This window comes from Eublepharis macularius, chromosome 1, assembly GCF_028583425.1.
Source record: "Eublepharis macularius isolate TG4126 chromosome 1, MPM_Emac_v1.0, whole genome shotgun sequence".
NCBI classification, from domain to species: domain Eukaryota; kingdom Metazoa; phylum Chordata; class Lepidosauria; order Squamata; family Eublepharidae; genus Eublepharis; species Eublepharis macularius.
The window spans coordinates 151,130,242-151,144,888 of NC_072790.1; the positions used below are offsets into that span (position 1 = coordinate 151,130,242).

The 14,647-nt window shown below is 40.5% G+C and overlaps 1 protein-coding gene across 1 annotated transcript in view; it reads left to right on the forward strand.

Moving 5' to 3' along the window:
- The window catches only part of MTR (5-methyltetrahydrofolate-homocysteine methyltransferase), a 106,307-nt gene that overhangs the window by 39,636 nt on the left and 52,024 nt on the right, over window positions 1-14,647 (forward strand). Inside the window, exons 10-14 of the mRNA XM_054981178.1 lie at window positions 4,758-4,819; window positions 5,708-5,775; window positions 9,495-9,574; window positions 11,850-11,962; window positions 12,932-13,072. Of these exons, the coding sequence (XP_054837153.1) occupies window positions 4,758-4,819; window positions 5,708-5,775; window positions 9,495-9,574; window positions 11,850-11,962; window positions 12,932-13,072 (464 nt within the window). The remainder of the gene's footprint in view (window positions 1-4,757; window positions 4,820-5,707; window positions 5,776-9,494; window positions 9,575-11,849; window positions 11,963-12,931; window positions 13,073-14,647) is intronic.

Here is a 14,647-nt window from a genome sequence, read left to right on the forward strand (position 1 = left end):
CTCACCATGTGATCAAATGGACCATAGGACCATAGGAAAACTAAGTACCATTCCACTGTCCATTATGGCAGTCTGGTCACGTTCTTCATATGACAGATTTTTGCTGCATGTGATTTGAGGGTAAAGCATTATGGGCAACAGGAACTCTTGCAGGGAAGGGGACATCCTATCCCCCTCTGATTTGCTTCTCTGCTATCATTGGCATGGGTTCCAGTGCCTGCTATCTCCTCCTCCAACCTTTCCTCCAACCAGCTCCACCTGTTCTTGCTGCTTGCATCTTCTTGTCCTGAGTTTTTCTTTTTTTGGTTGCTGTAGCAAGCCAAAATGCTGCCTAAACTTTTTTTTGGGGGGGGGTAGGTGGGATACATTTTTTAAAACTAAAAGTTTGTTTGTTTCTGTTTTTGCAAATCTGATGTTTCTTTGGGTTTGCAGAACCCAGAATGTTAACTGTGGTTTGCCCTATTGCAAACCTATCTGCTTCCAAGTATTAGATCTAAATATTTAAGGGCTTGTTTTGTTTTTGTTTTATCATTTTAGTTGTTAGATGCTTTGAACAGGTCTCCACAGAGACAGCATATACATTTAATATATGAATGAATAAATTGCAAGCTGGTTACTTTGAACTTTTTATCAAGAATAACGATGAATTGTTCAGAGCTACACTCAATTTTACATCATGTTACCTTATTATCCTGGGACTTTTCTGCTAAAATGGAATCCAGGATTTACTTTGCAATTTTCTTTAGTCCTCAGATCTTTACCGCTGGATTCCACTTCACCACTACAACAAACTTGTGAGATAATTGAGGCTGAGTGTCTGGCTTTAGGTTGTCCAGTGAGATTCATGGCTGAGTGTAGACATGAACCTAGGTTTTCATGCTTTAACTAGGCACTCTGCCTATTATACCTCTTGGTCTCTAATTTGCAAGTGGTGTGAAAAGCTCTCTGTGCATTTCCTGAAATCTCTTATATGCAGGGCTCATTTTGAGGGGGGACGGGTGGTGGATCACTCTCCCACTCAGCAGTGGCCCAATCCTGACCATTTTTGGCCCCTTCTCAGCCATTTTCAGCCACTTTTTGCCATTTGGGCCCAATTTCGGCTCTGAAAGGCCAGGATTGGGTCCAAAACAGCCAGGATAGGTAATGTGGCATATACAAATCAGTTATGCTAATGACACACTTCTGGCGATGGCAAGGGGCGTGGAATATGCTAATGAGTTATGCTAATAAGTTCCTCCAGCTCTTTTTCTACGAAATGACCCCTGCTTATATGTATATGCTACCAGAGGCCACTTAAAATTTAACCATTTAAATTGTAAAGTAGAATAGTTTTTTTAAAAAAAATATATTATAAGAGAAAAATATGTACAAAATATAAAAATCTAGTATTTTGAGTCAATGAACATGATACAGTTTCTCATAAACCTGTTAGACTGATCCATTCTCCTTGTATAAGAAGTCCATTTACTAAAGAGTGCCGCCATGCATATCTTATACTAATCCATAATCATTTATGATCAGGCTTATGAAGCCCCCACTTCCTGCTGCCACTTAGCTGGTGGGGGGGAATGGGGGGAAGCATCAGCAGCATCCCAGTGCACTGACATCACTACCTATTGCCTGGAAGTGACATCAGCACATTGCCAGGGAAGCTGTGGTATTTGGGCAAAGCTGTGATTAAACTATAGAGTTTTGTCCAAATGCCAGAACGTCCTTGCCATTCCACCAAGATGCGCTGATGTCACTTCAAGGTACACAGATAGTGACATCATTGCATTCCTAATTCAATGCAATGATGTTGCTAGCAAGCCCCCTCTCAGCTTGATAAGTTCCCCCTGCCTGTTGTCTGGGGGAGGAGACCTGGCAACCCTATTATTTATGCTTTTGTTTCCCACATATTTTCTGTGCCCATTCTAGTTTGTTTGTTCGTTTATTAAATTTATAATCCCTCTCCCTGCAGGCGGGCTCAGAATGGATAACATCATGTAATAAAAACATATTAAAAATAAAATTCAGAACAAGAAAACAGCAACTCTACATGGCAGCCCATATTTCTGAACCCAACCCAGTACATCCCATATTGTGGGAGATGATAAACAGCATTAGGCAAGTTGGCGGAGAACCAGGGGAAGGGAGTTACGATCACCCCCTCAACAGGAGACCAGCAGAGGAGCTTGCCCGTGCCTCAACCTCAACCATATTCCTGGTGGAACATCTCTGTCTTACAGGCTCGGTGGAAGGATAACAAATCCCGCTGGGCCCTAGTTTCCACAGACAGAGTGTTCCACCAGGTTGGTGCTGGGACCGAAAAGGCCCTGGCCCTGGTTGAGGCCAGGCGAGCATCTTTGGGGCCATAGACCACCAGCAGTTGCAAGATTGTAACTAATTCCACATCATCATTGTCAGTACAACTTTTCAAAAACTCCTATAGAAAAACTGTAGGTTCAGATGTTCCTCAGAACTAGCAATTTCCTTAATTAATCCTGAAATTTGTTTCCAAAATGACATAATTAATGAATATTCTCAAAATAGAATAGGTGGTTATTGAGTATTCCCCAACCCCCATTTTCTCTTAGCCCAGTCCTGCCATTTTCTTAAGGAAGTGGCCAGAACCATAATAAACAAGTGGGGGACCTGCAATGACTTGTGGGGGGAGGGAAATCTCATTTCCCCCTTCCCGCTATTTCTTCTTTTCCTTTCCTGGAACCCCCATAGTTTCTTCTTTTTCCTGCTTCCTTCTCTCCTTCCCACCTGCTAGCCAATCTGCCTTCATCTTTCCATCTTCAGCATTCCTTATTTATTCCCCTGGCAGTCTCTCCCTGAGAAAGCTTAATGGTTCCAGGTGCTGGGCCAGCCCCCAGCCCACTTCTGTGGTGTCAAAACCAAAGATTCTCCTTCCCCTCACTGTTCCTTTTCCTGCTCCCAGAAACCCCCATTTCCTCACATTTTCATCCTTCCTTTTCTCTTTCCTTCCTTCCAACCCACCCATCTTATTTATTTACGTCATTTAACATCTTTCTCCACAATGGGAACCCAGAGGACCTTACAGTATTCTCCTCTCCTCCACTATCCTCACAATAACCCTGTGAAGTAGGTTGGGCTGAAAATGTACAACTGGAACATAGTCACCTAGTGAGCTTCCATGGCAGCATGGGGAATCAAACCTGGGTTTATCAGATCCTATTCTGAAACTCAAAACATCTAATCATGCTGGTTTTTGTAAGGTAGCTACTGTTGAAAAGTGTTGAGCAATCAGGCCTAGATGAGTCATGCAAGTCAGGTGGTAACAAGTGTTCTGGTAGTTGCTGGCCCCAGTGAGTCCTCCCTCAAAGGTCAATACAGCCCTGGAAAGAGACTGGTTCCCTCCTCATCTTTATTGATAGAAACAAGGCTGGAATGGCAATACTACTGTGGTTGCCTAGCAATGGCCACTTGGGCATTTGTTTCTTAAAGCTACAGGCATAACATATTATTTTGAGAGTTTTTAACCCCCAACATTTTTTTTAAGATTTCAGATTTTTCTGCAAACCTGTTTTCCCCCCTCAGGTTTCTAGAAAGATCTGTCTTGTCTGTCCATGGCCCCAGTCTCTGGACTTAAGTATGCCTAGATAGGGCCATGTTCAAAATTAGATACATTGATGATGTCTCACCTGTAAGCAAGTACTGTTTGATCAAACAAATGTTAGTAATCTTTTCTGAGATCAGCTGTAAAGGCTGTGTTGACACGATAGAGTATTTTTGACCTATTCTTGCATGGCTTTTCAGTGGAGTTAGTATGGTCAGTTGGGGTTGAATTGCTAATTCAGATGTTTGAATGTTTTAAAATTAATTGCTTCAAATCTATGCTCAGAACATATTTTCTGTCAAGATAATGATGGGTATGGGAATGAATCAGTTGACAACTCTTAAATTGGTGTCTGACATTTATATATTGTACCAACTGTCTCCTCTCACAAATGCTTTTGTTCATATTTTAGTGAGAGAACATTTATTTTCATAGGGAAGGAAAAACCCCTCTGGAATCATAAGTAATATTGAAAGCAAATATTTTAATACTAACATTGCAGTCCTATGCAGAGTTATCTTAGTCTAAGGTAATTGATTTTAGTGGGCTGAGACTGGAGCTACTTTGTATAGGATTGCACTGTAAGTGAGGCTATTGCTTCAGAAAATCTAATTAAAAAAGACTAATGAGTTTGTTATTTATTAACAAAAGTAGCACATACTCATTAATTCAGATGAAATAACCTTCAGTGCTGCTTAGTTTTCAAGCAAATCACTGTTTTAGAAACTTGCTCTAGACCTTTGGGTGCTCTTTGTTTCTAAAAAGAAAAAAACTCCCTTAAGCTTACATATGAGTGTAAGGATGCTTCAAGAAGGGGTTTTGAGTAAATTATTGTGTTGATCAGTTGAAATCATAAATCTGAACAAAGTGCTTTCATCATTTTTTTCATATGGAATCTAAATTAGGGCTTTATCTGCTACTTAGTTAGATTAATTAAAACACCTTTTTAGTTGACAAAAATGGTTTTTGTCCCTAAATGTAAGACCTTGTAAAAATTACAGGTGACAAAATGAAGTTATCTGCAACTCATGCATGCATCAACTAACAAAAAAAATCCTGCTTCTTAGAACAATTATTTTGCTCCTATGCAAGTCTATGCAGATTTCACAAAACAAAATTTTCATGATGATTGACAAGAATTTCTTTACTAAGATGACAATTCTAGTTTAAACACACTATAACATTTTGTTAGGTCTTCCTAACACCTTTGGTGGTTATGATGAAACTCCTGAAGTGACTGCCAAACACCTGAAGGTATGAGAGATTTCCTCAATATTAATTTGTTTTCCTACTGTAAGAGAAGAAACAATTTTTGTATGTAAATCAGTGAGAGTTTTTTCTCATCTGGTTTAGGAATTTAGCTTCGTATTTCATAATCTGGTTGCTACAGAATCCCAAGACTTAATTCTGGTTGCAAATGAATTTTGTATTAGATAATAAGTTGCAAAAATGTATCTGAATTTATTTTTATACTTTTTAACACCCAAGTATTCCATAGTAACATAAAACAGCATGGCATACTACAGTCATAGAGGAACCTTGGAGGTCATCCATTCCAACCTCCTGCTCAGTGTAGGAACACACAACTACAGCATCCATGACAGATGGCCATCTAGTCTCTGCTTAAAAATCTCCAGTGAAGGGAAAATCCTCAAGGCAGTCTCTGTTCCACTGTTGAATAGGTCTTACCATTAGGAAATTTCTTCTAATATTTAGCCAAAATCTACTTCCTTCTAATTTCCACCTGTTAGTCTTCTGGAACAAGTGAGTACAGTTCAGGTATTTGAAAATGGCCGTAATATCTCTGTAGTCCTCTCTTCTTCCAACTAAACGTGCCTAGCTGTTTCAGACTTTCTTCATGGGACTTAGTTTCAAGATCCCCTTACCATTGTGGTCTCCCTTCTCTGGGTATACTCTTAATTTGTCAACATCCTTCTTAAAATATAGAGCCCAGAACTGGACATGGTACTGAACATGAGGCCCAACTAGTGCAGAACAGAGTTACTTGCTGTGATCTGGACAGTGTGCTTCTGTTAATACGTGCCAAAATTTCATTAAAGTACTTTTGTTTGCATTTTATTGCCGACAAATTCATTCCCCTCCCTTGATTATATCTTAAAAGTGTTTCATCCTCTTCTACAGGAATTTGCCTTAGATGGTTTGGTGAACATAGTTGGTGGCTGCTGTGGAACGACTCCAGCACACATCCGGTAACTTCATCTCTGCGTTAGCAACAGGGCAATCTATAAAGTCCTTTCCACAGTACTGACATTTGAGATTCATTGAAAAGAGGACTAGTGCAGTATGGTTGTTATAGTGCCAGACTAGGACTGGGTCCTAGATTCAAATTCCCACTCTGCACACTGAGTGGACTTTGACAAGTCACACTTAGCCTAACCTATTTCATGGGGTAGTTGTGAGAAGGAAGTAGGGAATAGAGAACTATGAACTATGAACATCCCTTTTCAGCTTGCTGAAGGAGGGGAGGGATAAATACATACTTGATGGATAGATAGAGAAGTAGAGGGAAAGCTTCATGTTCTATCCTCACACATAATTAGCACATTGCTGTTGTGATAGCTATGTGAAATTCAACCCTGGGATATCTTTGGACAGACATTCTAGCAGCGGTGGCCACTGTGTCCCTCTGTGAATTCAAGATGCTTTGGAGGGGGACTTCCAGTTCTGCCCTCCAGGCATCCCCACCAATCCCTGATCCCAGGGTATGTATGCAACTTCCTAGAGACTCCAGTCAGTGAAAGACTGTGGATCCTCTGTGAGAGAGGGAAGGAATTAATGGGGGGAGAAAAGTGGTCAGCTCCTCAGGGCTTAGCTAGGGCTAGAGGTAGGGATAGGAACGGGTATTCCGTCCTAGGCAGGGAGTTGATTGCTTGGGAATTTGTGAGAAGATCAAGGCAGGATCTGGAGATCAGCTCATCTTATCATCTGAGTCCAAGGGTAACTGGAGTGGTAAGAGTGGGTACTTAATAGGTGAAATCTACACTTACAGTAGTTCTCTCAATGTGGTAAAAGTAGTAGTGAATGGACTAGATATGCCAAGGTCTAGTGAGCCTTTCTGAGATAAACAGCCTGTCAGTACTGTAGTCTAGTGAATGTGGGTGACACAGTACCTTTTTTTAAAGGAACTGCGAATGAACGAACTCTTATGTGCAAAGAGAGACAGCAGTATACTATCTTACTTGCAAACCAAAATAAGCCTTTTAATCCTTGTGGAAGTAGGGTGACCAGATGTCCAGTTTTCACTCAGACTGTCTGGTATTTTCTTGGACTGTCCAGGGGAAACAGAAGTTATCGGACACCTGGCAATTTAAGAACTGTTCAAAACAAGGAAGATGGGTGAAGGAGTGGGGAAATGGAGCCCCTTCTGCTGTGTGGCTTGTCTTTCCCAGTTCTTCCATTCCAGCAGTTCCTGGCCCCCTATTTCTCATGAGCTGGCCATCTTGGCGGGGCTGTGACAGTCCCTTTGCAGTGGGGTGCTATGGGGCTCTTGCTGTGCCCTAGTTCGCTCTGGTGAGCTGCTTGTTAGAGGCAGTCCAGGCCAACTCCCTGCTGCCAGGCCCCGCTCCTGTGTATGCTCAGTGGTTGAGTGGTTCAGAGTAGTGGCGCTTGACCCGAGGCCCCAGGTGGGGCACTGTCCTTTGGGTTGTGTACACTGCCTCTTTGCAGCCAGAGTCCCAAGGAAGCACCGTGCACCTCACCAAGTTTTTCATGGGGCTAGAGGCTGCTTGTTTTGCTCTGCCTGGCAGGCTGCAGTGAATTGAGGCTGGGCCTGACCCCGCCAGGCTGGGGAGGGGGACAGAAACTGGTGCAGGAAAGATGCAGGCCTCACTACCCGGGCTGCACAATGGAGGGAGCCCGGTACACCTTCACACCAGCTGTCCCTTTCCTGGGGTGGCTCCTCTGTTGGCTGGCACTTTCTCTTGCCTATGACTGCAAGAGCGAGACTGGGAAGAGGAGGCAAGAGAGCGCTCTGCTGCCATAGTGACACAGGGCAACATGAGGATGTTACTTCCAGAAGTGACATCATTGTGCTGTGTCCAGGTGAGTGCATGAGCAAGTGTTTGTGAAGACCATCTGGCAACCCTGTGTGGAAGAGACAATAAACGTATTGCCGTTTTGTTAAAAGAAAGTGTATGAGTCCACAGGGGAAAATGCAAATCACCTAAAAAACAGTTGTTGCTCTCCTCGTATCCACAGGTACATTCAAAGTAGGTACCTAACTATCTCAATAATTACATTTCGCTTTACTGGCCATTTGCAACTAAGCATTTATTAAATACTACTCTTTTCTAGTTAGTCATTGGGCACTTGGGGTTCTATTGCTGGACTGAGGGGCAAGTTTTGGAGGGGCTGTGTGGGATCTACTGTTGGTTTCCCTGAGTTCAGTTCCCTTAATTTGGCCAGCAGCAGATACTAGATACCACTGAGCTCCCGTTTCCTTAGGTTGCTTACAGAGTGATTTGCTGTGGTGGTGGTCTGTGAAGAATAAAGGGCAGGGCCAAGAAAGGATAGTAACAAGGAACTGGAACTGACTTGTGTCTTTGTCTTCATTCAACATACTGCTATGAGTTCTATCAAAAAGGAATTGTTATAAGATCTGTATCTTGTGGAATAGCTGGGATGGAGGTTCAGGGTATGGAGATCACTTTGTGCTGCTGACTAGTTTAGGAAGGGACCAACATCAGGAGAATGCAGGATCTAGGATGGGAGATGGCCACCAGGAATCCTCTGTAGCTAGTATTTCTCTCTAGGAAGAAGAGGAGGGCACTTCAGGCGAAAGACTTCTAAAAAGATTTATTTTGGTGCACCTTAAGTATTCTTTTCAGGATTCAGTGGACTTGAGCTCCAGCTGTAGAAGATGTTGATGTAGAAGATATTAATGAATGTACAAAAGAAGTCTACTAAATAAGTTAATTAAATTAATACCTTATTCAGCTGTCTCTTGCAGCGTGAAATGTTTTTCACCATGCTCCATGTAAAGTTAATTGAAAACCTCTCTTTATTTGTTCTTTAATAGCAAGAACATCACCATTTTCCTCTTGCAAGAAAGGATACAGATCATTTTAAGCCATTCTTGAGGGACAGGACCATGTGCATGAGCACTGCAACCCCCTGGGAGTAAGGAGAAAAGAGAAAATGTCCCAGGAGTTATGCAGTTAAGAAAAGAATAGCAGCTATTCTTTCGTTAATTATTATTATATACGCTGAAAGTTGTATGTATTTTTAATTTTTATTTTATAAAGGATTTTATTCTGCCCGCCCCCCTCAAGAGCCAAAGAACATGTCACATTTCTCCCAGACAGTAAGAAATAGAGCACAGGCAGGTTTTTTGTTACCATGAAGGAATATATATATTTCCAGGTTACACTGTCTAATGTGCACTAAATGTTATGATCAGATGCGGAGTAACTGCATTTTTGTGTAGTGTGTCTGCAAAATCACAAAATGTCAAATTAAAATAGAAATGTGGTTGAATCAAATGAGTGGTTTTAATAGAATATATAGCTTTGCACTGTTTCTAGCTTTCTTTCTGCCTGATTAAAGGCCAATTCATAAAATCATTCTTACGTATAAATGGAACTGTGTGCCTCACATAACTACAACAGATCACCTATTGCAGAAAGTGCATTCTTGTTTTATGAATTCATTACACCTCTGTGAATGCAAAGATTATTAAGCAAACAGGAAAAAAACCTCTTTTTGCTCTTGCTCTGAATTGCGCTCAAAAGTGAGTCTATTAAGGATTGTTTTCACAAAGGTTTGAGTGATGCCTGCGGCTACAGCACCCGAGTTCCTTGGAGGAAAGCTAGAAGAAGGCAATAAACAGATGGAAATGAACCAGGCTCCAGTATGTTGCAGTTGAGCTGAATTGTAAAGCTTTGCAACTGTTTTGATTTTTGTAATGCAGGAAGATAGCGGAAGCAGTAAAAGCATGCAAACCTCGCATTCCTGCCGCCTCTGTGGCTGAAGGCTCTATGTTGCTGTCAGGTGAGAGAGAGAGTGATGTTTCCAACTTTCTAATCTGCATTCCTTTAAACATACTTTAAAAGCATCTTTAAACATATGTTGTGCCTCCCCCCACCTTATGGAATGTCCTGCGTGATGAGGTTTGGAGGGCTCTCACTCTCCTGGCTTTCTGAAAACTGAAAAACTGAAGTATTCAGGAGGGGTTTATTACGTAGGTAAGAGGGCTGCACTGTAAAGAAAGGGTTCAAAGAGATGCATTGGTAAAGGCATAGGGAGTGTAGATTATCCTACTGTATACTATCTGTTGTCGTAAGTATGTTCCTATTGGGTAGCTTCTGTGTTATTTAATTATGTTATGTTTAATTATTAGTTGTTGTAGATTTTCCGGGGTGTATGTTTAATTGCTTAGAATTTGTTTCAACATTGTTTCAGCTCTGTATTGTATTTTTGCTTGTTTTAAAATCTCGTATAAATCAACAACAGGACCCACAGTGTTTTAAAGCTAGTGCAGTTCCCAAATACCACTCTGCTAGGTTGAATTTCAAAATATTTATAATATCTCTATCATATAATTACAATTATGTTTACAATTGCATCAGTACACAATTTCTCAGTAAAATAATACAACTTTCCGCAGACAAATACAGAGGTAGTTGGAGTCTCTAATTGGTGTCTGTTTTTCTTCTAATTCCTTGATGAGAGCTTCTACCTCTCCAGTGACAAACAGGCCACCGGTATGTGCTTGTTTTCATATGCTTCTTGAAGTTGCTTATCTTACGCAGATATCTCATGGAGCCAAATCCTTTGAATACTGTTTCTTGACAGCAATTTGCTCTCCATAGGAATAATTTTTCAAAGAATAAAGGCAACTGTCTGTTTCCTTCTGCACTGGCCCAAGGTTCTTAGGTTGAAAACATACATAATTATATGATATATTATAAATAAATTCAGCCTAGCACTGTGATATTTGGGAATTACACTGTTTTAAAATTTCGGCTAATTGCATTGCATTGTTTATGAATAGTCCACCTGTTGATCGCATTGACTTACACTTTGTAATCCACCTTGAGTCTCAGTGAGAAAGGCAGACTATAATTAACGTGAATAAATAAAAGTATTTTGAAACACTTCTTTTCAGTTCCTCCTTGAGAAACCTGTAATCTGTTAGGAGTTTGTATGAATTTTTTTTACAGCTAAAACCTATTTGTTAAGAAGGTTTACCAGAGCCTTAACTTTACATGCTTGAAGTTGTCTTATTGTTATGATGGCTCTGTCAGAGCCTCTTAATTCACGAGAAACAATTGAGGCACATTTGGGCAATACTGCAGAATAACGACTGCTGCTCCACTCAGCATTGCTATTGTTGCAGACATCCATTGCCCTGTGCTTTGGTGGGGAACGATCTTTGCCTTTTTGTGAGTGTTGCTTGACTTACTGTGGAGGGGGGACCTCTTTATAATAAAGTGTTTTGTAGTTGGCATGGCTGTCACCTGGAACTGGATGTTTGCTGGTGTGGGTGAGGAAGTCAGTGTATGACTGTCTCCGCCTGCATATCTACTTTTCCATTTTGCCCGTTGCAGTACAATCCCATATATACTCAACAATTTCCTTCCCTACTACATGATAGGCACTTCACTAGTTTGGGAGTGTGTGTCCATGTGACTGCTTAGTGTACACCTGTCATGAGTTTTCCAGTCATTCTTGTACTACAGTTGTGCAATAGTGCTACAACATTCTAGATTACATAAGTTGTTTCCTACTTACTGTGTTTTCACAAAATGTCTTCTGGTACACTACCGTGTTGTAACTGAAGTTTCCATTGTTTTTTTTATGTATGTATTAAATATTGAGAAATTACAGTTTAAAGTGGCTCAACAGTCAAATCATACAGTTTAAAAAAGAAATCAAATTTGAGCAGAGGCTAAGAATCCAAACAAACCAAAACCAAGCAATGTTTTAAAAGATTAAAAACTACCAATGAAGGCACCAAGTGAGAGAGTGAGAGGCTGAGTTTTTTAGATGCAATGCCACTACTGAAGAAGTTCTGAGCCTAGTCCCCTAAGAGCAATCCAGTTTTGTCCATGTGCTGTTACTCTAGTATATGCTTATGCTATTAATTACATGGATTTAAATACATTTTATTTGTTCATAAATCTATAGGCTTGTATCATATACGCAAAGTCTCCTAGGGCTCATTGTTTGATGCTGGAGCAAGCTGTGTGTGTGCATGTTAAGTTTTAAAGCAAATTTCATTATTTTTCTTTGTCTGTTGATGATAATCAATTGTACTTTCAAGGTCTGGAACCATTCAGAATTGGACAATACACCAACTTCGTTAACATTGGTGAACGCTGCAACGTTGCAGGATCAAGAAAATTTGCCAAACTCATCATGGCAGGCCATTACGAAGTAAGCCTTTAACTTACCAAAAGCTTTTAGCTGGGCTTTGTTACTCTATTTTACGTTTCATAATCCGTCTATTTAAGAATAATGTAGTTAGCGTGTGTGGTTCCTAGGAAACAAGTTGCAGACAGGAAGCATTGCTTGCAATTTTCCAAAGTTTTATGCTTAGCATTTTGGCACAGCAAATGAAATAACTTGTTTAATATATTTCTTCTCTTGCAGATATGAAAGCCATAGTATACAAACAATTTTTCATGTGTTACTAACAACAAACCTAAAATTAGACATAATTTAGAGTTTTCCATGGTGTGGGCTTCAGTATGCTGGAAGTACTGAGAGAGGAATGAAGTCAGGTGTGGGTTCAGCTGTCTTGAAGTGAGATAGGTGTGTAGAAGTCAAGGGGGAATGTGTGACATGGGTGTGGCTTGGCTACCATATTGATAAAGGAACCACACGGATGAAGGCAATATTATGGTTCTTTCCTAAACAAATTGCATCCAGCCAGTCAGGGTGGGAGGGGAGAGGGCAGTGCTGGTGTGGGAAAGATACATATCATTTACTCCCACCTATGTGGTTCTTTCATGTGCATGTCACTGGACATAGTAAAAAGTGAGAGAGAAAAGTGGCTTAGATACTGCTGTGGTAATGTATGAATTGGAGCCTAGAGGAGGAAGAGGAAGTTGCTTGCTGCTTAGAGAAAATGGGCTATTTCAGGATAGCTCATTGTATAGGCAAATAAACTACTTTTGATGTGTATCAATCTTAGTATCAAAAAAGAAGAGAAACATGCCCTAAGATCAAGTAAGAGAATGAACTAGATGCTTAAATGCTTGGGATTTCTTTTTCCTTTCTCTCTGATAATTTGTACTATGTTTCTGATAATTTGTACTATGCAAGGTAAATAACAGCATAAGAGAGGAGTAAAGAAGTCTCAACAAGGGCTAACTTTTAAAACATCATTTGATTTCTTTTTAGGAAGCACTGAGCATTGCTAAGGCCCAAGTTGAGATGGGGGCTCAAATTTTGGATATAAATATGGACGATGGAATGCTGGATGGACCAAGTGCTATGGCTAGATTCTGCAATTTCATTGCTTCGGAGCCTGACATTGCCAAGGTTGTATACACAATTTTTGATTATGTATTATACTGACATTCGAGAGTGTTTTGATATTGTGAAGGCCAATGGCCATATACAATAAAACGAATCTGATCTGTATACACAATTGTTGCGGTCACAACAAAATGAGTGTGATTGCTGTTAAAGTTTAGGGAATAGCTTCTGTAGTTTGCTTTTACATAAGATTCAAGTTCAAGTTTATTGTTACAATCTGCGACCAGTACATATAAAACCATTTGCAAATCAGTTTAAAAACAGTTGAGACTGGATACAGGGGGAGAACATAAGATTAAGAAGAAGCTTTTAAATCTGCACATGATACTCAGGCTGCACATTCTCACATATTTTAATAAAATAAAAAAACCCTGCCTTTCTTACTTTGTTAGTGCTTTGGAGAATGAAAAATAACAGACACAATATTTTCATGTTTCAACAGTAGAATCAAGGATAGGTCTTAATAGGTGCCTCTCAATAGCCTCTTTTCAACATAAGGGCAATGCCAGAGCGTGATCGGTTTCAGGATTTCTTTGTGTTACAGCTGCAGCATGGAAACTACTTTTCTGTGGGTTCATTTCCCAGGCCAGAGGTATGTGTGTGTGCCACTCACGTGGGTCCTTAATTGTCTGTTGCCGTCCTAGCCAGATGACTGTTGCGTGGTAAGTTCTTGTGAAGTTGGCCATGCTGTTGTTATGGTGGATATTTAGACTTTACGTCAGATGAACCTACAAAAAGGGGATCCCATGCTGTAATATATAAAGGCCATTACATTTTACAAAGGAGACTAAAATTATATGAAAACATTTTGAACTGCTGTAAGAAAGGGGTAGCCTTGCTCAAGATTGAAAGATGTTTTAAGGTCCAAAGGATATACAAGCACTTATGCAGTCAAACGGCAAATACTCCTGAAAAAAGTAAAAGAAAGCAAAAAATTATTTGTTCAAAAATAATGATGCTGTGGCCAGTACTGAGGAGATAGATTTTTAGATAGTTAGAAGTAGTTTTGTAGCACTATCATCCCATCATGCTGGACTTGTTCACTTTTGTATCCTACTATAGAGTCTGGTAAAACCAGGTTCATGTGGGTTTTTTTAGTGCTTCATGCTGTACCTTGTAGTCTCAAGAGTGTTACTGACCGTGTCTTAATAAACACACGCATGTTCTGTTGTGACGCTTATGGGCATCTGTTGGATAGGTGATTAGAAATCTTAAGACTGTCATACAGTCACCTTATCAACTGCAAGTTTAAATCTTTGGAAATGCTTTCTGAAGGGAGGATCACATTCAGTCAGGAACAGTGAAATGCTGTTTGAATGCTTTGTAAAAAAAAATCTAATATAATAAATAATAAATAAACACAAGTGCAGTGATTTGTGTGGGGAGACATTTGTGTCATCTGCAACTAAAGAGTTACAGGCCTCAGGAGGGAGGTGTCTCTACAAAATGGATACAGCCTTAATGAACGTCAGGGCTCGCGGCCGCTGCCACTGGGCGGGGCGCCGGATGGACCGGTCCTGACGTCAAAGGGGTGCCAGGGATGCTGCAGGGCCCTGCTCTGTGGAAGGAGGGGTGGTA